We start from the raw sequence: 27,367 nt of genomic DNA on the forward strand, positions 1-27,367 counted from the left end.
TCTGTTTTGTGGGGTTGGTTTTGTTTTGTTTTTTGTTTTGTTTTTGTACTGTTTTCTCGTTCTGCTTTTAGAGGGAACTTTCAAGTGTATTTCTTAAATTATATTTTACATTTATTACCAGCCCAAAATGTAAAGTCAAGACATTTTAAGAGAAAAAGAATAAATATTTGCATTTAAAGCCACGCCCTGCCGAGTGTTCCTCCCGCCTCCCCCGGGCCTGAGGGGGCCGTGCCCCGATTGGCTGAAGTCGCGCGGCCTCGCGCCTCGCGGACCGCGCCCGCCTAACGGGAAGGGTGCACGCCGGCCGGAAGCGGAAGTGACGCTGCCGCCGGGCGCGCCGCGAGAAGGCTGGCGGCGGTTGCTGTCGTTACCGACCCACCTGGGGACGTGACCGCGGCGTGCGGGGTTGGAGCTGGGCCCAGTGCCGGCCGTGGGAGCGGCTCGGAGGTACCGCCGCCTCTTCAGCGCCGTGAGGGGACGGGCGCGGGGCGGGGGGGAGAAGGGGGGTGTGTGCGGAGGGAGGGCGGGGCTGAGGGGAGGGGGGAAGAGGAGGACGCAGCCCCGGGCCGGTGTCTTTGATTTTTTCTGTCTTCTGTGGGAAGCGTTTCGCGTGAAGCTCAGAGGCGAGGTGCCCTGACGGACGGCTTGAGGCTGCAGCGGTGTGCTGGCGGTGATTTGCTGTAAAAACGCACTGGAAAAAGGATTAATCTTTATTCACCCGATTCCACTCCCCCCCTCCTTCCCCCGGTTGTTCACTGAAGAGATGCGTGTGAACAGGAAAACTTATACGATTGCGACTTTTTTTTTATTATGGATTTCTTTTCTTAACTGTGTGCGCTGAACCAGTTTTGCAGGATGAGTGCCGTTGCTGAGGATGCTAAGCCAGAAGATGCCAAACCAGAATCTGAAAAAAAAATATATTATTGTGAAGTGAGTGCCTTTCTTAATGGCTTTTTGGAATATGTGCCAGAATGCAGGCTTAAGGTATTAAAAACCACAGAAGTCAGACAGCACAAACCGAGCTGCGGTGTGGCAAGCTGGTGGGAGAGTCTGTTAATGCTGGGGAATAGTGTGGCCGGTCCCTGGAAGAGCTGCTTGCCTGCTTTTGTGAATTTGGTTTGTTCTTGATTAGTTAAGGCATACTATAGAGGCCATTAAAGGCTGGCTTTCAGATTTCTCTTAGTTATTCTTACAGGCCCTCTGAAAGTCTCTTCTGTCTTAAAGGGTGCTGCTCTGGATCAGAATGTTTTAAGTTTCTGTGTATCACATATTGTTCTAGTGACTTTTTCTGGCACATAAAAGTTATACGACAGTAAGTCAAGGTGATAGGCAATGTTGTCGTATATTGGTCATTGTTTTTTATCATTAACAATGGGAGGAAATAATTGTAAAGCTATATTCTGTAATTTTTATGATCTATGGGTCCAAGCGCTGATGGCTTCTTATGCTGTTTTTCTGATCTCTGGTAAAATGATGAATGGAGTTCCAGTTATTCTGGAATATGTTTTTGTCTCCATTCCTCTCTAATCACAGTAGGATCATCTCTTACCGGCTGGAGAATTTTGGAAAACTTAAGAATCCTGTGATTGGAGGTAGAAGGGATTCATGCCATCCCAGTATACATGTATATTGAAGTACTATTTGAACATGTTTGCAGGCTATTTCTAGTTGTTCTGGTGGAACACTCCTAGTGTGATGTAAATGCTCTGCTTAAGTCATAGAAGGTTTCCAGCATCTTGTTGAAAAATTGTCCGTATTTCCAGTTCTTACAGCTCGCCAACTACAAAATATCCACAGTGTAACTGAAGATGTGCTTTCAATTTATCTTTTTAGGTTTGTAAAGTTCCATGTATGAGTTCTATAAGTCTTCAGTCACACTATCGTGGTATGAAGCATAGAAAGGTAACTTTTTTCCATGTTGCATGTTTATGTGAATTTAATCTTAAGCCTGGGATTCTTGTAATAGTAGTTGATTTCAAAAGTATTCAAGTGCTTATCTAACTCACTAGTAGATGTGTGGCAGCTAATTGTTTGAAAAAAATCCCAAGAATGAGATTTTGAGGTGGGAGACTCAACTCTATTTAGCTTGTAACTTGCAGCATCAGTAGTTAGTCTGAAGGTAACTGTGTATTAACTGTGAAGTTGTTTTTGAGTTGCACAGAAGTCATGGATGGTGAAGCAGTGCAAACTTTGGATTTGGGTGTAGTTAACAAATGCACTGCTATGTTTTCCAAGACATGCGTAACTCGCTTTACTTTGAAGAAAACCAGCTTGCTTGGAGTATGAACTTTGTTTATGCATAGTAATGTCAGTTCAGATGTCATACAGGAGTTGGCTCAATTTATTTGGAGCATCTCAAATAGCAGCTTCATATTTTGCTGCTTTTATTTTTATTTTGCTTGAATTACATTCTGAAAGGATGCGTTGAGAAAAGACTTTCCCAAATGCTGTTTGACTGAACCTTTGACTGTTTGTCTGACAGCTATCTTAGACTGAGAAGAGAATTTTAAAATAGAGCTGGAGCATGCTTATTTGTCTGTTCTTTTTCCTGTTACTGAAGATGGCTGTCATCAGGTTGTGTTGTTATGGCACATAAAAGTGGCTGCCCTGGTGTTTTCCTAATGATCTTTTATTCTTCCTGGAACACGAATCTGACTGCAGTGCCTTTTTTCTCAAGTATTTGGGCTCCTCTTTCATTTGCAGAGAGCATCTCTCACAGTTTGGCTTTCAGAGCTGTTCGGTAACATTTCGTAACCTGCTAGCTCATCATTTCAGTAGCACGATGCTTGTTTTGGGGCAGTGGCTCTCTAAACACTTTCTCTCAGGATTCAGTCATAAGTGTTCCTTGTTGAACCAACAGAAATGTACGGTACTGTACTATTTTTCATGTCCCGTCTGATCTTCTTGCTGATTCAATAAGTTCTTTTGGTTTTGTGGCTTTTTATTTCTTAGCTAACTCTCGCAGTGATTGAATTACTGCTGTTTCTCCCTTTTAAAGTGGAGAAACCAGTGATAATTCTTCCAGTAAATCCACGTATTGCTTTCCTTCTGTTCCATTTCATTAAATTGCTCTATGCTGGGCTGCGTTCTTTGAAGTTTATTGGGCTAATGATGGGCTGTGGACTGATAGCAAGCATTGGATATGTTGGAAACTAGCTGTTATTAGGGGCTAAATGTCAGTGTTGCTGTGGAGTCCTGGTATGTCACATGGCTGTGTTTCTGTAGGAATAAATCTTCAAGACCACACTGTCATTTTTTTGAGCACTTTTAATACCTCGCTTTTAATTAAGAGATTTCAGAAGATCCAAAGTTCATTGAGATACCAAAATAAGACTTAATATCACTAAGCATTGAGTAGCTGTAAAAGTGCTGAGCTTATGTTCTTTTTAAGACACAAACTAGGTACTGATAATGTGTAGTGCTTTGTTTGTATTCCTTAACCAGAGTAATTCTTCAGAATTGATTTTCTTCCTAGGTTGTTAGTAGATTATGGTTTGTTTCTTTGGAGCCTTTTCTATTTATACTTTGTTGTGAAGACTTTGCCTCTTTTATCCAACAGGTATGAGTAATTGCTTAATTGAATAATAGATAATCATTGATCTAACTTGGAAATATTAAGAGATTTCCATTTGCATTCTGTGATTTATGAAACTTCAACATGCAAGCTCTCATGTCTGTGAGTGCTTAATTTACCAAATATTAGGCAGTATTTTAATTCCGTGTACCTCTTCAGAGTTCTTGTAGTCGCAGTTCTTAAGAATTGATCTATGTTTTTGTGTTGAGTTATTCTCACTGATTTCTGTATTGAAGCTGAGTACACATCTAATATTTTCAGTGCTGATAATTCATGAGACCTAAATCCTCATGTCCATTTCACAGTAAAAAGTCTGGAATTGGGATGGTTGCAGTGCAAGGTTATGTGTATCTCACATTTTGCGTGTCTGATGACATTTGTATAGTTGTGTACTGTCTGGCTTTATGGTTTCACTGCTGAATGAATATATTGGAGGGGAGAAGGATTAACATAGAGTAGTATTAATCTATTTTTTGTATAGTTCTTACTTCTTTGGAAGTTGGAATTGGCGTGTATTTGTACTTTTGAAACAGTTGAATGAAACTGGCTAAAGAACACAGTTCTGTGTAAGTACAGTCATGCTTTTTATGTTACCAAGAGTCATAGGGACATTGTGCTAGAGAGGAAATCCTGGAGTAGGGTGTCTTTTTTTTTTTTTTTTTGCTGCATTTTGAGCATTTCTTTGCACATGTGGACCCAGTGGAGAAAGCATTGCCTCTTCTTTTAACTGTCTTTGGAGCACAGATGAAGATTGTCCTGATTATATCCAGGATTCCAGTTCCTGTCTTCCCATCCTATGCTGGGAGGATAGTAATGCTCAGATGTTCCAAAAAGAGAAGAATCTAGGTTCAGGACTTGGCAACCTCATTAGAGATGATTAATTGTCAGACTCTTTTCTTAACTGTTTGTGTTCTTGATTCTGTTCTGCCTCGTGCCACTGTTTCTTGTGCATCAGAACTGGTGACTGAAAATACCCAAAGAACAGGCTTGTCCTTTGGCACGGTATTATAATCTGCTGTGCTTGAAAGAAGCATTTGTTTTAATACTTGGGGTGTTAGCTTTCAGAAGCTGAAAATTTGCCTTGCCATTATGCTCTTTATTCTGCCTCAGAAGTGCTTAGGACACTATTAACCCTCTGCAGCTTATCTTTGTGATTCAAACTGCGTTAAACTATAGAGCTTTTCCTGCACAAAAAAAAACCAAACAACAAAACAAAGCACGTTTGTTTGAACTTCACACTGCAAGCAATCCAGGAGTCTCCCAGAATCCCTTAAAGATAACTTCCTGGTGCAGGTGTTGGACAGACCAACCAGAGAAGTGTTACTGGACTTGATGCTCACCAGTGCAGAGGATACTATTAAAGAGGTTAAGACTGGGGGCAGTCAGGGCTGTAGCAATCCTTCCTTGGTTGGGTTAGTGATCTCCAGGAACATGGGCCTGGTCAAAAGCAAAGTCAAAACCTTGAACTTTAGGAAGGTAAACTTCAGGCTGTTTAAGGAGTTATTTGATGTGGTCTCCTGGGAAGCTTGGGGAGAAAGGAGCAGAGCTGACTGCTCTTTAAGGATGCTTTTCTGAGACCACAAGAGCTCTCCAACCCCCAGCGCAGGAAATCCTATGGAGGAGGAAGGAAACTGGTGTGGCTGAGCAAGGACCTATTGAAGAGAAAAGAAGGAAAAGTATAGGCAGCAGAAGCCTGGGAAGAATACAGGGATGAGTGGGCACAGATGTCCAGCTAGCGCACAGAAGGAACTAAACTTGGTGAGGTATGTGAAAAAGAGCAAGAAGGAATTGTATAGGTATATTGATCAGAGGAGACAGGCTGAGTAGAGTGTGCCCCCTCTGATAAATGAGAAAGAACTGGCTACAGTGGATATAGAGAAGGCTGAGGTACTCAGTGAGTTCTTTGCCTTGGTCTTAACTGGCAGTCAGTCTTCCCAAGCCTATTGTGTTATTGTGTCCTCTGGGTGAGTTTTGTGGGAGCAAACTCTCTCCCACTGTGAGAGCAGAGCAAACCTGAGACCAAGTCATGAGGCTGAGCATGTACATGGCAATGGGTCCAGATGGCATGCATGCCAGGGTCCTGAAGGAGCTGGCTGATGCTGTTGCCACATTATTCTCCATCATACTTGAAAAGTTGTGGCTTTCAAACAAAGTCCCACGTGACTGATTAAAGGGAGAGAAAGGAAGAACTGGGAAACTACAGGCTGGTGATCCTCACATTTGTGCCTGGGAAGATCATTGAGAAGATCCTCTTGGAAGCTATGTTAAGGCATGTGTGAGGTGAAGAGGTGATGTGAGAAGGCCAACATGATTTCAGCAAAGGCAGATCATGCCTGACCAATCTCTATGATGGAGTCATGGCATTGGTGGACAGAAGAAGGGCAACTGATGTCATCTATCTGGACTTGTGCAAGGCCTATAATATGGTCCTATAATATCTCCTTATCTATCATTTGGAGAGAGAAGGATTTGAAGATGAAGATGGTGGTTAAAGAATTGGTTGGCTGATTGCAGCCTGAGGGTTGTGGTCAATGGATCTGTATACAAATGGAGATGGATGATGAGTGGTGTCCCTCAGGGGGCTGTCTTGGGACCAGTGCTCTGCAACATCTTTATCAGTGATGTAGACAGTAGGACTGAGTGTACCCTCAGCAAGTTTGCAGATGACACTAAGAAAGGTATTGGAGTTGTTGGAGTGGGTCCAGAGGTGGACAGTGGAGATGATCAGAGGCTGGAGCACCTGTCCTGTGATGACAGGCTGAGGGAGCTGGGCTTCTTCAGCCTGGAGAAGAGAAAGCTTTGGGGAGACCTCATTGCATCCTTCCAGTACCTGAGAAGAGCTTATAAACAGGAGAGAGAACTACTTTTTACACAGCCTTATAGTGAAAAGACAAGCGAAAATGTCTTTAATCTAAAAGAGAGGAGATTTAGATGAGATGTTTGGAGGAAATTCTGTATTCAGGAGGTCATTGAGGTGCTGGCACAGCTGCCCAGAGAAGCTGTGGTGCCCCATCCCTGCAGGCGCTCAAGGCCAGGTTGGATGGGGCCCTGGGCAGCTGAGCTGCTGGGGGCAGCCCTGCCCACGGCATGGGGTGGTACTGGCTTTGAGGGCCCTTCCAACCAAAGCTGTTCTATGAATAAATGGAATCTGTTTATTGGCTGCTAAAATAGCTTATGTGATTTCAAGAGTGTATGTATTAAGGAAGAATTAAATGATGCTTTCATAATTAACTGCATGTCAAACAGTGTTTTGTAAGATAACCCTTGACCTTGAAATGTGCGGAAACTAGTTTATGAAGTAGATCCTTGAGACAGTGTGCCTAGGAGGTTGGAGCCCTAAAAGACAGCTGTTTTTGAGTTTTGACTTCCCATAGTTAGACACTTTGTTAAAAGTTACTCTAACTTCTTATAGTCTTAGCTCAAAAACAGTTGTTGGAATTTGCTTGTGACATATGGCCCAAGGCAGAGAAAAGATTTCTTAATGTGTGAGAATATTCATTCTCAGTATAGTTTTGTTGTTCTTTCTTCTTTTGTTCTCTGCTTGCTTTATTTTTAAACTCTAGAAGAGTTCCATTTTACTCATGACCCATCAGTGTCAACTGTGGAACAACATTTTTAGTGTTAAAGCAATAACCCAAGTGCAGTTGAAGTTGATTGTACAAAAGTGGTCAGGAAGAAACTTTCTTTCAACAGCAGCTCACAGTTGCTAATAATTTCAACGCTTCTCTGAGATGTTAGGTATTAACAGCTGTTTATTGTAAAACCGGTGTGGAGTGACAAGTGACTTTATGCATAACGAAAGCACTTGTGGCAGGATAACTGGAAGACCATGTATTCCAAGCTTACAAACTCCTGCTTGTCCATGCAGCACCACCCGCTCACTATCTGTGATAATACTGGAGTTAAGTGACTTCCTATTTTTCTTTATATATATTTTTAGCTACTGTGAAAAACCAGCTGTTTAGCTTCCTGGAAAAAACAACAGCAACAACCTGTTGTGTCAGTCTTGATTCTTATAGAGCTGTCACATGTCACACTGATATGCAACATCTCTTCCATGGCACTGAGTACTGAAAATAGAGCACTGAACTCCATGAAGTGCTAATGAGTGAACAGCTGTGTTGCTGTGAGTGATGGTGCTTCTTTTCATATTTTTTTTTTTGTGGCAAGTTTGTGCATATTTGCTAAAAAGGTCTCAGGATGAGTCAGTATTGGTTTTAGCCACATTTTAAAATGGAAATTTAAGTTACTCTTTTTCTCAGATGCTTCCAAGAAGTGATCTGTTCTGGATTCAGCTGGGGAAAGCCACTTCTCCCGTTCTTCACGATATGAATAAACTTTCAGGAGGCTTAGCTACCCTGGATTGTTATATAAACCCACCCAATACATTGGGGAAGCTATTTAGCTATTTTTTTTTGATAGCTTGTTATTCTATTTTATGTGAGGTTTTCTTTTTTTCCTGTCGGAACTACTTTTTTTAGAACCTTAGGGGCTGTGGTCATGTGGAGACCAAAATTTTGTCTGGCATCTTAAAATTTCATTAATACCAGGGCTTTCTTGAGATTTACCTTATTTTAACTGTAGGTATGCTTTTTCCAGTACTTGGAGCTTTTGCAGATAATCATAAAGGCTCAATTTTTCCTGTTTGATAATGGAAACTTTGGCCTGTATTGTATTTTGTCTGCAAAGGCTTCATTCAGGAAGTACAGGGTTTTTCCTTCAAATGGCACAGCGCATTAATTTCTTTTTCTTATTTTATTTTGGGATGACTTGCATCTTCATTATTAAAGAAAGAAGAAGCACTGAGATTCAAGACTGTCTATTGTAAGTATAACGATTTATTCTTTCCAGCTTCTTAGTGTAGATACTGTTTGGTGGTTTAAATATTTGTTGCTTTTCCAGTAGTTTATAAATTTGAATTTGTCAGATCTATACACCTGTAACTATGGTTCTCTTTATATGCTGAACATTTTTCATGAGAAGTTTATCTAATGAACTGTTGAACTAATAAATACAAAATTAAGGCAGGAAGTCTTAATTTTGCTTTTCCTCTCCTAAATACCAGTATATCTGTTTAATAGAGGAATAGATAGTCCATATCTTAGTATTGTAGCTTCCCAAGCTGAACTGTCTTCTGTCTGTTGTCAGCTTCATGCTCTCACTGCTAAGCTTCAGGCAGTATACTAAGAATCCATACAGGTTGGCTAACCCGGCACTGCTGCAGATGCTGCTTTACCTGTGCAGAACTTGCCTAGCTGCATCACAGGAATGTTATGCCTTTCTTCATTGTAGCGTGGACTTGAAGTAGCAAAGACCCATTCAGTGTACACTGAGTTGTTGGGGAATGTCTTCCCCATAAAACGAGAATATGGATCCAGATTGATGTGCGCTAAGAAAATGAGAGTAATGGTAAAAGACTCAAAATTTGGGATATGACTTGCTTGGAAATAGAGTGATGTAAAAGCACTGATGTACAAGATTTTAATGTACCACAAGCAGAGATGGAAGTACCACTAGCGTATATGGAACTTGCAATTAAAAACCAGTCTGAAGATTATCATGTGGAATGGACATACGGTCGTCACAAGAAATAAGCCTTTTGTTTCTAGTTCATCTTTTTATCCTGTTCTCCTAAGAAGCTAGGCTTACAGAAAGACATTCTGGCTTCGATGTCTGTTCCCTAGTATCTTTTGAACCAGGTTAATCAAAATGGATACCAGGTATGTATCTGCACAGAAAGGAGTGATGTCGGCTGTACACTGAGGGAAGTGCTGCTGGCTGAGCTTGACTCTTACTGCACCCCGAAGAATCAGCACAGGAGAAAGATCCTGAAAAAGCACTGGTTGGAGTCTGTTTTCTAAGGGGTTGGCCTTCATTACCTGCTCTGGTGGCTTCACGATGAAAGCAGGATGTCAGTGCAAGGCACATCATTCAGGTGTGTGAACAATTCGGAGATGTTCTGCATCAGTAGATGTAAGATCTGCATGAAGTGCTTCTCTTGTTAGAAGTGTTGGTAACCCCACTCTTTGACAGAAATTCTGCAAAAGTTCTGGAAGTATACATGTCTCCGCAGCGTCCTGTGAATTTCGGGTGGTGTAGAATTTTATTTATACCTTAGTAACAACAGATTTCTTCGGCCATGGGTGGAATATTTTTAGAGGAAAATGAGCTTCTGTACCATTCTTTGGATTTCTCATTGGTAAAGATCATTAAAAATAGTACTGATGAATGTAATCTTGTGAACTTGATTACTGAAGAGATTTCTGCTTCAAGAATGTGAAGTCTTGTTTCGGAGGAGTATTGCAAGAGATATAGTACAAAAATTGGATCTTGATTAAGAGGATAGAAGAAAGTGTGGCAGCAAGACTGTAGTAAGAGCAGTGGGATGTAGGTGTCTGTGGCAAAGACCTACTCTTCTGGAAAATGATTCTACTTAAACTACTGTGAGCTCAGCATTCCTTGAAGGTTCAAGGTAAGAATGTTTGGTCGTTACAGCCACAGCATCTCCTAACATATCACAAACTAAAGTTTTTCAACTGAGATGCATCTTATGGAAATTGAAGAGAGAGAATAAAGTCCCTGGTTGTTGAAGAGAATAACCTTCATACGCCACTTCAGGAAGTAAAGTAGAGCCAACTTTTGGAGGAGTCACAGCATTATAGGATACCATAAGGCAGAAACTTAACTAGGTGTGCTTTGTTTAATCCAGAAAATCTCAAACCACAGTAATCCATGTTAATAATGATAAGCATCTTTTTGCTTCTAATATGAAATGAATAGACATACTGTTGATGTCTCCTTTATTCTTCTTTGTACGTCTTGACCTGTGCTTCTCTCAAGACCTGGATATGGGATGCCAACTTGTAAGCCACTGTTACGGTTGACTTGGACAGAGAAGTCCAAAAATTAGCCAGATTAAGTTACTTGTTTGTCTTAGGGATGCATGTGGTTTTCTATTTGCTTTTGTTGTTTTTAGGGGTGGGAGGGAGTGAATTACAGAACTACTAATTTAAAATAGATACAGAACTTCTCAAACTCTTCAACAGTATATTACCAGTGACGTTTTACCTTGAGAATCTGTTGATTCAGGAACTTCAAGGATGTGCTGTCACTGATGTATAAGAATAAAATCTGAATATGCTTGACTGGGTATCTGGTTGTTATTTTCTGTCCTCAAGCAGTTTAGAAGAGAGATTCTTAATAGGTGATGTGGGAAAAGAAGATACTGAAGTTTAGAACTCTACTGGGCTTTGATTTAACGTAAAGTATATGGGTTTCAGTCATGTCATTTCTTTGGACAGTGGTAATTCTTCCAGCTGTAGTTGAGGCAGTTGCATCTGTGTATTCAGTTATCAGGAAGGGAGGAGAGTGTGCATTTCTTTGCTTTTGCTCTTTTGGCCAAAGCAGGAAGAGGTTTGGAAAGCTGTTGGTGATTTGACCAAATAGACTGTTCGTGCACTTCACCTCTATTCAAAAGTCTGTTTGTTCTGTTGAGTTTAGCACATTGCTATTGTAGTGTAATTGAATTGGTGATAACTGAAAATGTCCTTAAGTCTTGAAGTGCACCTGTTTTATTTCTGACAGTGAGTACAAATGCCTATGCATTACAAGTACAGGTATAGATATGAAAGATGGAGTACAAGTATGTTCGGGACAGTGTCATTGAATGTTGAGAGGAGAGGTGTTCCGGTTGTTTCGTTGGTATAGATTACTAGTATCTGGAAAATGGTCCGTACTAAATAAAATTCCTATTCAGAAGGGATTTCCTGTGGCTATCTCATTTAATTTCCTGCTTGAATTAGGACTGCTGCCAGATCTGGATCGTGTCTTGCTTATTGAAGCCATGAACACCTCCAGGGGCATCCATTTAATCAATCTGTAGTTGCTGCCATGCCTTAAAAGAACTTTTATCCTAACAAAATAAACCTGTGCCTCCTAAGTGGCTACCTGTTATCTCCTTATTATGCTTTTTCCACCTCTTGAAAGGGTTTGACCGGTCTTTGTAACTGCTGCTTGAGTACCAGTGCTATTAAATCATCTCCTCTTAACCTCTGTTTGACCAGACTGAACGATCCCAGTTGCATGTACAGCCCCTCAGAAGGGGGTTTACTTGTCTGTGAAGAGTTGCTTTTGGCTGGTGTTCAACTTAGCATCTGTCAGTACTGTCAGGTTCCCTGTAGCAGTGCAGCTGCTCAGCTTGTGTTCATAAATGGCATTACTCCAGCTGTAGAACTCTACAGTTCTTGTGTTTCTTAAAGTTTCCTAAACGCTCAATGCTCCTATGGTCCTGCTTAACTAAAGCTTTGACATAAGTTGTATTCCTGCATTCATATTGTCTGTGAGTTTGCTGATGGTGTTCTGTGTATCCTGTCAGATTACTGTTGAAGAGGTTAATTGCCGTGGGCCCTGTTTGCTGAACGTCAGCGAGAGTGTGGGTTGCTACTCATGCCTCTTGGAGCCTGGAAGTCCAGCTGGTTTTCAGCTCCTTAACGATGATCCTTAAGCCTATCAGTCTGATGGGCTTTAAGGGAAAATACTGCTGTTCTGGTTTTGAGATACTTAAGAAATACAATTTAACATTATTAGTAGACTTAATTACAAAGCTATGGGGCTCATAAATGTCGAGCTTAAATGGCATGCAAAATTAGTATCTCTGCATGGGAGAATGTCTTTGGGATCATAGTTTCTGCTAAGCTGTTAGCAGAGACTGTTAAAGCTATCTGCAAATGTTTGAAAACAAGGAGAGAAAATCCATCCTGTGTATCTTTGGTGGTAGTAGAGGTTGTAACTGGTTTGTTGTTGCTTGTTTGTTTTTTTAAACTTGTCTGTATGTGCAAACCTCAACCATGTTACAGCACTGTGAGCTGTTTTCTGGCACAATTTTCTGTAAACACAGTATGTTTCTGGAAGTAAACAAAGTGAAGAGTGAAAAACAGTATTCCACATCTGCCCGTTGGTATTATTCAGCTTTTGACCACGTTGTTAGGGTCTGCTGAAATCCAACACAGGCTGCATGCAGCCTAACAGAGCAGTATTAGGTAGCTTTTGTACTTGCAAAGTATGTGGAGAGCCTGTTTTTATTTATGCTGCCATGAACTGTAAAGTTTTTTTACTGAAAAAGCTGGGTAACTTATGTCCTTCTTGATTTCTCACTATTACCTGTACCCCTCCCTTATGTTAATAGTGTAGTTGTTTGCAGAATATTTGCAGCTTTGATCTGATTTACAGTTTTGATACCTATCTTATAACTGCTGATCTTGTGCAGAAAAAGGAGGAAGCTAGTGCTGTGTGCAACATATTATATTTGCTATGAGCATGGAAAATCTCTTCAAAAATAAGAATTGCAAGAGCAAATGGATAACCTAATTTTTCAGGTTTTTAAGCTTAATGTATCAGATTTTTCAGTATTAATCTGATGTCAGTATTCATTTAATCTTGGGTGTAGCAGTTTCCAAAATTCTGAGAGGATCATGAAAGCTCACCTACATATGTCTGTGTATATGGATTTAAGGGAGAATGGAGCAAGGGAAGCAAGTTCCCAACTCAGGGAGTGGGGTCACGTTTAAAAGAACATGTTTAAACATCCACTCTGAAATTGGTTTAAAATATGTACATATGCCTACGTAAAAGTACTGTTCTTCATCCAAGTTAATGACTTGGCACTGTCTTGGCTCTAAATATTAGGTAAGAGTTTGTCTATCAGGTACCTATACTGCTGGATCTGCTGTCATGTAGAATACCAAGTAGCTAAAATAAATAGACAATATGGAAAACAATAAAAAAAAATTGGATACTCTTAAAAAAGAATTGGATACTTTTATGGTACTTGTCTGTGTGTTTGGTATACTATGTAAGTGAGGAAGGTGAGTGGAAATAAAGACTTTTTTAATATGTGGTAAGAGTTAAGTTACAGAAGTGTACCAAGATGGAATACTGTTATAATTGAGCCTATATTAAAGAGGCATAATGAAGAGAACTGTTTGGGTCTTTAATGTGGTTGGATGATCTACTGTGTACTAAAAAGCATGTGGGAAGAATTGATCTGACTGTCAAACTGTCATCTTAGGTCTTCCAGCTCCCTTCCAGACTATGATGAGCTATGAAACACAGAGACCAGGTAGCTGAACATAAATGAGCTAACTTCTTTTTTTAAATACGACTTTGATCATTATTAAAGTAAACCATCAAAGCTTTTTTGTTTGTTGGTTTATTAAGAAGAAATGCAAGTTACCAACCATTTGAACTGCTTTTCTTTTGTGCACTGGATATTTTAATTAAGTAAAGTTCTTAGATGAGTATTTTCAGTGAAAGAATTCAATACCCAAGGCATCGTAGTTTCTTTCTGTCTGAATACCTAATATTTTTTTATATCATGGTGTTTTCAACTGACCGTTTTTAGCATGCTCGTATGTACAGATATAGTATAGTGAAAGTTTAACAGAAGAATGTAAAACAAGCTGCATTTCCAAATAAATAAATAAAACACACATTCTTTGTGTAGAAAAAGGCTATTGAAAGTGTAGTGTTGGAGCCTTTTTGTGAGTGATTGAGATCCTGTCCATTTTTCTTTCATGTTTCAGAGTGAAAATTAGTTTAATTCCCCTTACGTCTCAATTAGAAACTCCTCTAACATCATAGAAATTATGTGCCAGCTGTCTAATGTACTTGTTCATTTAACTGTAATACTTGTTTGTGAATTTTTTTTACTTTAGTGAAGAGAGGATTCATGAAGGACATAATGTGTCTGAAGGATTTTATTAACGATCCCAAAAGAGAAGAACCACTAGTTGGTATGGTTTGTTTTTTTTGTTTTCTAAATGCTATGTTTTCATATTACATATGTGTTTTGAAATACAAGGTGATATTTTGATGTTGTTTCATTATGTAATTGATGCTGGTTAATTAATGGGGTGTCTCTTATACATTGTACCTGTTTAGGTAGTTTGTACCTCTTAGCAAGTTTAGCTTGCTACACACCGCTGTAAAAGCCACCTCTTCTATGCGCCTTATTCATTAGTTAATGACTTCCTGAAGGAACCGTCTCAGTAAGGATGCTTTTCACAGAACACAAAATGATTGAGATTGGAAAGACCATCTGGAGATCATCTTGTCCAACTCCCCTGCCAAGCCGGTTGATTAAGACAGTGCCTAGGTAGCTTTAGAATGTCTGCCAGGAGATGGAGACTCTGCAATTCTTGTTCTGTCACTGGGTTCCTCTGAAAAGAGCCTGTGTCTGTCTTCTTTGTACCTTCCCTTTATTGTGTATTTAGTTATACACACTGAGGTTCCCTCCTTGTACTGGAAAGCCTGGAACCAGTCACAGTACTCCGTATGTGGTATTATCAGTGCTTAGTGGGGACGCCTCTCCTGCTGGCACCGCTCGTCATGCAGCCCAAGTTTACTTATAAACTTTTTAATGCTAGTTTTAAGCATCAGATTTATAGATTTGACTGCTTCTAAGCTGTAGTCTGTCTCTCAGTGATTTCTGTGAAAGAAATTAAGAAAAATCCATTTTTTCTCCTGTTAATTCTTAAATATAGGAGATTTTATGTAATAATCACAGAAATCAGATTCAGTTTTATGAAGGGATTATTGTTATTTCTGGATATGTTTTGTGCTACTCGAACATTATAATTTGCTACTCAAGTTATATTTGAGTAGTTTAAATTGATTTTTTTTTAATACAGAACTTCGTTATATTCTGTTTTCACTATCTGACTGCATGACTGATGTGTCTCCATTAATTATCTTACGTGGCTGTATTGAAAGGAACACTCTATTTTTGTTCCTTAAAAACATCCTGGGCTGGAGAGTAGTTGCATATTTGTCTTACTGAGTTTGCAGATCGTCCATAGCATTTTTTTTTCCCCTTCAGAATAAAACATTGTAAAGAGAAGAATTTAACTGATGTGGGTAGTAGGCCTGACCTTTGTGGCCCTAATCAAGTGTTGAATTCTGAAAACGGAGTACTCTTCTTTATTAATTTTGGCTTTTAGTGAGCATCTTCGAAGAAAATTCTTCTGTTTATAGTAGTCTTTTAAATATAGAAGTTTGTAACTTGTGCTTTTACAGGTTTGGAGCATGTGGTTGAAATCAGATTTGAAGGAAGAAGAGAGCCACATTATGAATGCAAGCTGTGTGGATTTAATACAGAGATGGCGCCCATGATAGAACATCTTAGTGGATATAAACACAGAAGAGCGTACATAGTGAGTAATTTTTATCATAATTTAAGATATCCTTTTTTTACATAAATACCTACATCAGGTTTGAAGTTTAAACCCCCCATATGACGTCACTAATAATTGCATGATTGAGTCGTGATGGGTCATATCAATACAAATAGCTATAAAGCTGTGAGCTACTGAGACAGTGTGACCCAGAACAGATACAGACATGCACCTCTAAGTCTGTTCTTACATGTTTTTATCTCATCAAGATCAGGTTCTCAGGCCTTGGTTCCCTCTCGTTTGCAAACTTCATGTGGTATCCAAATTCTGTTGTGAAGGCTGCCTATACAGTTTTAACATTAGCATTTAACTAGTGTTACAGTGAAGAAACTACCTACTCATATTCAAAGCAATGTTTGCTAGTCTTGAGAAGCTTGTACAAAAAATGAGATGTGCCTGTTTTTTAATATATGAACTTTGATATTGCTCATCTAAAACTTGTTTTTGTCAACAGTCTAAAGAATTTCCAGATAAAATGAAGAGAAAGACAACAGATGTAAAAGAATGCAAAGTCTCATTTCTCAAAAGAATAGCAGGAGAGCTAGAGAAGAGTGAAGGATTAAAAATGTATAAGGTAACTGAAAGTAAATGTTAAATATCAAATAATGCATCTTTAATCAGTGCATTTGTGTGTGACCTTAGTGAGTGTTAAAAGTACTGCTAACAAATGTTGAATTCCTGTGTGTGACTAGAAAGTGTACTCTTAGGTAGAACTAAGTCTTGACTTAAAAGTTGCCCTAAAACATGTGGGGAAAGGAGCAGTAGTCTTGAAATTCACGTGGAAAAAAAAATGAAATTGTTGAAGAAGTTAATTTCTTTTTAGTTAGAAAATGTCTAGCTTGAGATACTAGTGCTTTACTTCAATGATTTTTAACTTACAAAATTTAACTTTTCTCAACGCAAATTTTCTCTCAAATGGAGTTTGTACTGGTTATATATAATCTGTAAAACTGTCAGCTGGACTGTTTTAAGATAATTAAAAATATTTGCTTTGTCTCTACAGACAGTTGCAGTAGGGACTATTGTAATCAACTTTTAATCATAGAAATCTAATATAATACTGCATTTGTTTCCTAGATTGAAGGTTACATAAGACCAAGTACCTCACGTAAGTTTATAAATTATTTGAATATAATACATTTGACAACCAAAACCAGCTTAATTTGAACTGCTGCTTGAACTTGAAGGATTTGACTGATTTAAAACATTAAAATTATAAATAATAGCACAAAATGTTTTCTTTTCAAAGAGTTTTCCAGTTTTTGTGAATTTGAAATGAAGGGAGAGAGACTTTTTAACTGCTTGGTTCCGGAGGTATTTTAAGTAATTTTCTAATGAAGAGAAGTGAGGAAGTTTAGAGATGCAGTTTTTGCTGAATTTCTCTGGAAAAGCTGATAAAACATTTTCCACCTCATTTCAGTCATCAAGAGGCATACAGATCAGTGCTGAATTGCTGCTAAAAGTGGAAGTTATTTGAATGAGCAACAGAAGCAAAACCTTCCAACACAACCTCCTCCTTCCATACAGAATGTTTGGGTTATATCATTTGTTGCTGTCGATGCTATGATGCTTAGTAATTCCAACCTGAAGAAATAGATGTACTTGCTGCCTTTTGTTCCGAGTACTATTATCAGTAGGTTTATTGAAATGGGGACAAGTCGCTTAGGTCAACGGGGTATGTCAGCATGAATCCTGCTTGTAGGTGCCTAGCACAGCAGTGATTTATTTTAACTGGTCACTGATGGGTTTTTTGTCTTGTACCTTCTTATGTTGGTCTGACAAACAAAGTAGCAGAGGCCTTTTTGGAGCCATGCAGTCCCACCGAAAGGAACAGACAAGAGTGTTGTGTTCTGCTTTGATTAGGTGGTAAGCACAACAGCACAATGTCAAATTCATTCTAAAATAAAAACACTGCTTATTTAGAAGGAATTCATGCTTACTGGTTTAACAACTGTGTGTGTTTAGAGTAGATCGCATTGTTAGAGAATGACTTTTATCTTCAGAGTTTCCTTCTGACAGCAAGAATGAGTTTGAGGATGTTAAGAAATGTTGTCTGGGTGAGAGACAAAACAGACATTAAGTTTTGGCTACTGCAGAGATCATATGCAAAACCAACACGATTATGTATCTTTATATGCATTTGAGGGACTGATACATTGCTTTTCTCAAAGGAAAAATTAAAATATTTTTTTATTCTCTAAAGAAAGATCATCTGTACTTTGTATTGAGCTTCAAATTAAGAATATTCCATTATTAAGGTAATTCCAGTAATCACTTGCTCAAAGTCAAGAGCTAATGAAATTGAAGGCCCTATGACATTCTTAAGAAGTATGAGAATGTGTATACATATAACGTGATACTATAGTATATGGATTTCTAGTCTAAATTAGTTTCTGGATTCTGCTTGTATCAGAATTTTCTGTTCTAAAAACTACTGTTAATGCTACTACAGAATGCAGCTGGAAACTGAAAACAGATCCAAAGATTTAGTTCGCTGTTTTGGACAACAATCTTCAGATTGAGTTATTTTTTAATTGAAATTATTGTAGATAACTGGGGAAATTTCTGTATCTTCAGTGGGAAAGTGGTGACTGCATGTGTCTGTACAGGATAGGAAATGACAGACTGGTCAGCCTTGATGAGGAGGACTTGATGGCTATGGTGGGTGCCAAGCTGAATATAAACTAACATAACTCCTTCTGTTCACATAAGGCAGTCTCATAACACTTCAAGTGGGACACAGGCAGCAAGCAGATTGAACGTTCTTGTTCCCCACTGTTTGGTACTGTTAAGATCGAACTTTAAATATTTTATCTAGTTACATTCCTTCTAACTCAAGAAGATGGAGGAATTGGAGACCCTAGACCTCATAAAAATTGTAGAACGAGTCCATATAGAGGTAATTTATTGGTGTGTACAGGCCAAGAAGGTGACTGGGAACAAACTGTGGATTTACTAAGGAGAAACTGGGCTTGACCAACCTGTTTGCTTTTTGCAGTGGCATGGGCTGGCTCTGTAGACACGGGAGGAGGGTTGGATGTTGTTTTAACTTCAGGAAAGCTTTCAGCACAGTCTCACTTAGTATGGTCATAGCCAAACTGAGGAGATACTGTAAGTGGACAGGTTGGACAAAAGGTAGCTGAGGAAACCATTTAGATTCAAAAAGCAGTTGTCAGTGATTTTAGGTGTGCTGGTTGGTTTGCTAGTGGCATTCCTCAGTGGCTGATCTTGGTGCCAGTGCTGCTTAGCACGTTCATTAGCAATCTGGATAATGGAATATAATACAGCATTGTCAAGTTTCTAGTCGACATCAAACTTTGGAAGAATGCTTGGTATGTGATAAAACAAAGTTGCCATTGAATGGGATCTTGGGAAGCTAGAAAAATGAGATGTCAAAAACCTGCTGAACTCTGGCAAAAGTAAATATGAATTCTTATATCTGGGGTGGAGCAACACTGTGCTGTATACAAACTGGATTCTGTTTGGCTAGGGAACAAATTTTAAGAACCTAGGGGTTTTGATGTATGACAACACAAATATGTATCAGCAGTGTGCTCTGGATGTAATGAAGGCTGACAGCCTGGACTGCATTAGCAAGAGTGTAGCCAGCAGGTTGAGGGAAGTGTTCATTCCCTTAATTCTTGATACTCATGAAATTGCTTCTGGAACAATGTCCTGCATACAGAAGAAATTCTGGTGGAAGTGTGAGCAGAAGACTTGTCAGTTATGAAGATCATGAGGGGACAGGCTCATACAATGTGGAGGATAGCTTCAGGGAACTGGTTTTGATTAAGGTAGCAGCGAAGAGTGTGGTCCAATTCCTGTCTTCTGCTACCTAGAATATGTCTAAGGAGAAGGAGCCAGACTTCTTGAAGGTGAATTCTTTCAGTGAGTTGTTTTTGATTGAGTGTTCTACTTAGTGCGACTCTGGTACTTTTCTCTTGCCACTGAATCTGGGCAAGACAGCCCCCATGGATCCTTTCCAACCTGAACTTTTGTGTGATTCTGTGGTTCTACCTGCAGAGATCCCTCCCATTCTGTTTCTGTGATTCTTGCTTCATTGCCAACATTTCAGAGAAGATATCCAATCTTTCTTTCCTGACATGCAGAAAACTTTTGGACCTACAGTGCAGCTTCTTGCTGCAACTTACCGGCATTTATTCAACATCATGTGGTTAGAAAAAAAACCAGGAGTGAGTCTTTCAGCATCATATTGTCATTTCAGTTTCATTCATCATCAGAATGTCATTTGTCCTGAGAATCTGCACTTGACTTGTTGCTTTCTGGGAACACATTAAGAACTGCCAAGTTACGTATGATGCAGTATCTGATTCTCTGAAGCACAGCTATTGTCTTAAAGAGAATGCCTTGTTTTATTATTGAGCTTTTCCTCCTTCCTAATCCATATAGATTGTACTGACGAGGGAGACGATTAGTCCTTTAAGACACTGCCATCACTTCAGGGCAGTTACAGTTTGGTTTGTGTAATGCTTCTGTTGCATTAATATGGTGGAAAGCCCATGATGGTGCTAATCATTCTTTTTAATTTTCTAGCCCCATCAAAGAAGAAAGCAAGGTGAGAATATAACTTCTATAGGGGGATCAAAAGAGATCTTTAAGATTGCTTTACTCATTAACTACATCTTTTCTGTAACAAATATCAGGTACAGGGAAAATGTGTTGTCTTTCCATTGTACTTCAACTTGTGTGTAAATTGTTGCTTTCTGCCTGAGGGGAAAAAACCTGAAATAAAGCTTGCTATTCAGTTTATAAGTGATGATGATTTTTGAAATGTTGCACAGCTTATGCAATTCAATAGCAGTGTGGTGTACTCCTGCACGAAGATAACGCAATCCAAAGGTCAGGGTGTTCCTGTTTTCTTTGGGATTTCATTGCCTAAGTTGTAGAAAAGACATCTACATTCATATAGGAAGGAAAAAAATTACCATTGGCTTAGCTACCTTCTTTAGCTGATCCGTAGAGTTCATCAGTACAGCTGTTGTTTTTTGTGAGTCAGAGTAAAGAAATTAAGAAATACAGTATTTTAGAATCAAGTCTTTTCCAACCTTGGAGATTCTACAAGATCATCCAGTCCAACTGTCCAGCTGTCACCAATATTTCTCTCTAAACCATGTCCCTCAACACGACGTCTGTATAGATACCCTGTATAGATAAGTTATCTAAATTTGGAAATTGAAATATTTGATCCCAGACACCAAAAGTAAACTTGACTTCATGGAAATCTTTTAAATGTATCTTAGTATTTCTTTCTCTCTCTTTTTTAAGGTGGGAAGATGATCGTAAGCATGAGGTATGTAGAAGTAGTAATTCTGCAAATGCCTTAAGTTTTAGCAGTTTCCTTATGCTTGCTTTGCTTTTTGTTCCAAAAAACTTCTGCTTTTGGGCTTTATTTCCTATTTTAGTCATACTGTTCCAGAAACAGAGTAACTGACCTAGTGCCCAGAGCTTTATGTTCATCACACCACAAATTAATACACCTAGTACACCTAGTTATTGACCCGTTTAGTTCACGTGATTTCTGTTCAGAATCACTGAGTCTGAGATCCAGTGTCTGCAGGCCAAGTGTCCCAAGTCACGCTGCAGTCTCCACTGTCTAGCCCCTCTTCAGATCAGAGATGTTCTATGCTGAAGGTTTGGTTTAAATCTTACAATAAATATAAAGATTTATCATCCTTTTTTTCTAATTCAGAAGTGAAATCATAAATGATCTCTCTGTATCTAACCTGAGCACCTCTGTGCTATTGGGAGTCTACAGGTGTAACATGAAAATACTGTCTTTCATTTGTGTTGACTTTTGTTGTTGGATAAAAGATGCAACAGTCTTGTTTTGTACAGGAAGGTGTTACAAATACTGTATGTTCATTCTTTTCATTTTTCTTCCCCAATCCCACAGAATGATCCTTTTTTGAAACAGAAAGCTTTGGAGTTCTTGGTACGTATGTCAAATGATTGTGATAAGAATTTGGTAAGTCTTAACACATGTGGGGTTTCACCGTTGTGAAGCATTGAATATTGGAAAGGAGCCATTAAATACTGCTCAAACTCATGGGATTCCAACATTAATTTCTAAGGTACATTTTTATGGACTTGGCTCTTTGAAAAGCTTGGAACAGCATGCTGGATTCAGCGTGAATGGTCTCGCTAGTCACCGGGCTTCTCTTTGCTGAGGAACCACCCTAACAAACAGCGTTAGCAGCACCGATGTAGCTCATGTGCTGCGGTCTGCCCCTGCCTGCTAACCATGGTTATACCAAAATGACAGTGAAATTGATCTGTTTATCTGCACGACCCCTTGGCATCCTAATGAGCTAGCAATTCCTGCTGTTTCTCAACAGGAGACTTTTCACATCACCTCGGACTCAGAAGCAACACGCGTTGTTCGTGTTACGCAGGAACTCACAGAAGCTTTGAAGTCCTTTTGTGAAAAGAAAGCAGCAGTAAGTGACTTTATCGTTACCAGAGTTGTAATGATCTTACCAGTGGGAGGGAAGAAGTGGTTGAACTAATTTTGTTAACATCCTGCCAAACTGTGCCACAGTTCAGACATGGGCCAGCCCTCCACATTTAATTATTTGGTGCTTCAAAACTGTAAAATTCATTAGTTGCTTGGCATGTTTCTCTTAGTTCTTCATCATGTTCCATCTGTTTTCTTTTTCTTTGGCATGTGTTTTCTGCCCTGTCTTGGGCTCTGTTTTACATAATGATGTCTGGCTGTCATCCTTCCTTTATGCTTTGTCCCTTGCTTGATAGCTTCTTATATGTTACCCAAATGTGTCACTTCTTTCATGAGCATGTGGTGACTGTTTTACTGGTAACTTAGCTCCCAGTTCTGATCTTCAATCTCTTAAGACAAAGGCAAGCAAGATGTTCTGCCTTTTCTTGGTGGCTCTTACAAACCTTCACAGCCTCTTTGCATGACAACTGTATACCCATAGAAAAAAGTCTGAAGATTGACTGAAGAATCTGTACAGAAATGCGTGACTACCTCTGGTGGCTACTGATTGATTCCTGAAATTCAGCATGTGTTTTTCTGGAAGATATTTCAGAATGGGCTCTTAGGCATTAACAGTATACTCCATATCAGCTGAGTGATGGTGCTGTCTTCACGCACTCATCTCCAACACATGCCACCACCTTTTGGAAAACTACAATTCAAGTCGTCATGCACTTGCTGCTCACTAAAAAGTAACAGAAGGACAGGAGTCAGCTGACTTGCTGGATTACATCAGCTTGAAGCTTAACATTTCCAACTTGTGCTAGGGAATGGGCGGTTTGAAGTTGATTCTTGTATGGGGAAAAATATTTTTGTCTTTGCTGTTCATATTATGGGATTTTCTGAAAAGAAAATGCTTCTGGACAAGTTTAAAGACTTTTTCTCTTTTAAAATACAGACTGGACTATTTTGAAAACAACAAAGGAATAATGAAAGTGGCCAATCTGGATTCTCTTGGAGTTGTCTAAAACCTGAGAATTGTGTTGGCATTGAAAATAGGCAAGGGCCTTGAGAAACCTTCACAAGGAGGAAGGGTCTGGACGTTGTGGCTGAAGCCAGCTTAAGTTAACAGTTCCTGACACATGAGTTTTGCAGTATTTTGTCTTCCTGTTTCCTTTTTATGCTGTGTTTTGACATGTGAGTGAAATGCAGTTCTCATGAACTGGTTAAAAGCTGACATTTAATCTCAGGCAGTAGTTAAGCCTGCTGCATTCCCTAGCTGGAGATAGGATTTGCATATACACGAGTTTTATGTTTATGCAGGTGATGTTGGGGGCTATGGGACAGTAAAGAAATTTGGAACAGGTGATTTTGTATTCTCAGAACACCTCATTCTGTTCTCCAGGTTCATGCCTCTTACAAAAAGTGTTTTCTAACTGTAGCTCAGCGTGATAATTGAGACAGTCAGGGTGAGACATCCTTCAGATGGAATTTACTGACACCTAAATTGTACTCTGCTAACTTTCTATGAGGAAAGTGTTTTATCTTGGGTTTTTTTCAGTGCTGAAGATTTTAGTTTAAAAACAGACGTTCTAAACTTTTGCTTGATCTAGGTGAATTATACTAACAGACTAAGGCCATGGATGTCAGCATCTCGAGGTGGATTTCCAGGAAGAAAAAACTTTTCAAAACCATATAGGCCATATGGAAAATACAAAGGTAATGTAAACTTCGTTCTACTAGCGTTAAGTCTGCTCGTAATTTATTTTCATGGCCAAAATAGTGGTTATTTATTTTATTTTAATTTTACTAGAGTGCCATGTGTCTTTGTCCTGTGAGTCAGATCAGGCTATCATTTTCTAAAGCCTTCATGACTTCAGCTCTGTCTCAGAACATTCTGTCACATTGCATAACATGAAAAGTTGAGATCACTGGAAATCCAAGCAGTAGCATCTGCCTAGCTCACTGTGAAGGCTGGCATGTCAAGGTATCTTCAAAGAGGTATTTCCCATTCTTACATTGAGTACCTCTGTTGATACTGCTAGGGGATTCCTAGCTTGTTTCTTTTGGCTACTGGCCTTCTAATTATTTGCTAATGAGTTGTCCCCCTCTATTTCCCACAAATCTTAGGGTGCACAGGAACTCAGCAAGGAAGGATGGTGAGATGCAAAAGTAGAGCTTTGGCAAGTTTTTGATTGACTGTATCTTTAGAGAGTAGACAGGCTTTAATTTTTGTAAATCTTTTATTTTTCTCTGGACTGTGGAACTGATATATTTAAGAAGAAAGCAAACTGAGAGGAAATAACGTGATTGAAGCTAACCCATTTTATTTCATATCCACAGTGGCTGAGGAGTACGTGTGCTACAATAAATGTTGAGACACACTGGCTCATTAATTATAATTATTCTTGCATAAAGTTAGTGTTTCCTGATCTCTTCAGTCTCTCTTAGATACATCTTACCTGAGAGGCCTTCGTATGATAATTCCATTGGTTGATTTTTATCATTCTTTGACAGTAAAGTGAAGTGTGGTTGAACTCAGATTAATTGTTAGTTGGATTGAATCAGTTATTTCCTCTGTTATTCTTTCATTTTATTCAGTTTTGCAGTACAAAACCTGGTGCTTTCTAACCCAGTAAATAGACAGAAAGGGGCTTATAATGAATTAAATTTATTTTGCCAACAATTGCCTCGGCTGAATTTAATGAGTTAAAAGAAAAAATAAAAAGCCACCCAAACTATTCTGGTTACATTTGGTCAGTGCTGTATGGTTCACTGTGAAAATAAGTCAGAAGAGCATGCCACCAAAAACTCGGTACCCTGTTTTAGCATAAAGATTTTGGGGTGAAAAGATAGAAGGTGGTCACAGGTAAGGTACAAAGGTGGGAAAACAGGAAAAGAACATTTCATGAAACCTCAGAGTAGTTGTATTTTCAGTTGTTATTTTAATATTTGACTTACTGCTGAGTGCCCTTCCTTATGTTTATTTCTTTATTTAGGAAATTCTAACTGGCATCAAGGTTTTTCATCTCAGTATGAGCAGTGTGCTGCAGATGGTTCTTTTGCTCCTGCCAACACGCACAGTTACTGGACTGATGATGGATCATCTTCCTACGGACTAAGACCTGCTGACTCTGCAGTGATGTCAGCACTCAGGGACTCTCTTGCTCTCCAGACTGGAAGTTCTGCTGGTGGTATGAGTGAATGGCTGAGGCAGTTCAGCCAGTCTGCTTCTAACAGCAGTTCAGCCCTTGGGGGCTCTTCCTACGTGACAGGTTCAGTGAGTGAGTACTCAGCAGAGTATATGTCCAAAGATGTGCAAGGTGATAACCTCCCAGGTAACAGAATGCCATATGGAAGGGGAGGGACGAGTTGGAGGAATCAACAAATGTGTACCAAAGCAAGAAGTATAACTGATCAGAGATTACCCTATGCCAATTTTTCATATCCTTCATCTGGAATATACTCAACAAACTATGTTTCACAAAGCTATTTCTCTTACAAGAGTGACGGGTCTGTGAGTTCTTGTACATCTACAAATCTTGCTTTTTCAAGAAGAGGTGGCTCCAGGTGGAATCAGAACTCTAGGTGGAACCGGCGTCCCAGCTGGAACAGGGAACCTAACTGGAACCAGGACTCTGATTGGAACAGGGAACCTAACAACTGGAACAGGGATCCTAACAACTGGAGCCAGGACTCTAGCTGGAACAGGGAACCTAACAACTGGAACCAGGACTCTAGGTGTCAAGAATATAGGCATGCAAGGTCAAGCTACAAAAATGATTGGGGTTCACGTCACTATTCCTTCCCTGGCAGCGGCTCGTACAGAGATAATGAGCAATTCAAAAGCTCAGATAAGGTGTTTGATGAAGATGCTGTTGGTTCTGCTCCCAACGTTTTGAACAGACTGGAAGGAAAGGATATACCTACAGTGACCGGGGTGCTCAGACAGCTGGCTTCGTGTTATCCACCACTTGTAAGATTGTGATTAGTGAAGTAGGGTTTCCTGATCTGAAAGTTTTGTTCTGGGTCATCTTGCTGACTATCTGAGTTTGTTCTATTGGGGTGGCAGCTGTGGGGAAGGGATACATTGGCATAAAAAACAATAATGATTATATATAGGAATTATATGTAGCATTTTTTTTCCATTTGGAAAAATATTCATTTACATTAGAGGAGTTTCTGCTTTGGAAATAAATTGTAAAACATTTCAAGGCCCCTGGACATGTACTATTGCACAGCTGCATTTGGGTGTGGATTTGGACAAATGTAAACTGTGCTTATGCATGAGAACCAAGGAAGTCAGCAGTAAAGCTTCCATTTAAACAGTCTCTGATGTATTACGTGAAATAACCTGAAGTAGTGGTAACTTTTTCTTTTTTTTTTCAATCTCCCTTTTCTAGAACTAAACATTCAGACTAATAGAAACCAGAGGAAAAGATTAAGGAATGACAGCAGCTGAACTGGAAACAGATGAACAGACTCAAGGATCTCCATATCTTGGATTTCAGGAAAGAGACTGCATTCAAGTGTGTGTTTTTGGAACGGAAAGGGAGGTGGAGTGTAATCTTTTAACATGTTAAATGTAGCTGGAACACAAAATTGCACATAATGGAGGTGAACGCTATTTTTTTTAGACTTTTTTAATGTATTTGTTACATCTTAGTATATTGCTGAAAAACCTTTTGTTATATTTTGAAAATGTTATTCTGTCAGCAAAAAAGCTGATCACCCTTTTAACAGCCTTCCCCACTCAGAGAAAAAAAAAAGAGAAGTATGCTTTTATGTTAATTTCTGGGGGAAGAATACTCAATGAAGGTACACATCTGTTGTAAGAAAATCCAAACGTGCTCTTCTTCGCACAAAGTTAAGGTCAGTTCAGTTCAGTTAAGGCTTTATAGTTGGGATGTTTTCAGAATTAGATCCACTACATTTCTGTTTAACAAAAGGAAAGGAGAATGTGATGTTATTTTTGTTTTATTTTTGCAGAACAGAGACGTATGGTATCTGCAGACTTTTTATATCCTGTTGAGAATGAAACTGTTGTGAATCGACTTAAGAACTTGTTTGGTAAATGGAGCCATACTAAAATAGAAAACTCTTCATTCT

At 39.2% G+C, this 27,367-nt stretch overlaps 1 protein-coding gene across 1 annotated transcript; it reads left to right on the top strand.

Moving 5' to 3' along the window:
• The first annotated feature begins 343 nt into the window (after positions 1-343).
• Positions 344-27,332, top strand: LOC136059381 (uncharacterized). Its single transcript, XM_065753538.1, has 16 exons — positions 344-447; positions 847-930; positions 1,834-1,902; positions 8,365-8,398; positions 13,641-13,691; positions 14,287-14,364; positions 15,647-15,783; positions 16,259-16,378; positions 16,882-16,912; positions 20,359-20,380; positions 21,091-21,115; positions 21,719-21,757; positions 22,161-22,262; positions 23,872-23,977; positions 25,258-26,234; positions 26,662-27,332. Exons 2-16 carry the CDS (start codon positions 856-858, stop codon positions 26,665-26,667), a joined length of 1,872 nt encoding a protein of 623 aa, XP_065609610.1. The 5' UTR covers positions 344-447; positions 847-855; the 3' UTR covers positions 26,668-27,332.
• Positions 27,333-27,367: the final 35 nt, after the last annotated feature.

The sequence above is a fragment of the Cyrtonyx montezumae genome, unplaced genomic scaffold (genome assembly GCF_038088225.1).
Source record: "Cyrtonyx montezumae isolate F1298 unplaced genomic scaffold, pur_monq_1.0 scaffold_8, whole genome shotgun sequence".
Classification (NCBI taxonomy): domain Eukaryota; kingdom Metazoa; phylum Chordata; class Aves; order Galliformes; family Odontophoridae; genus Cyrtonyx; species Cyrtonyx montezumae.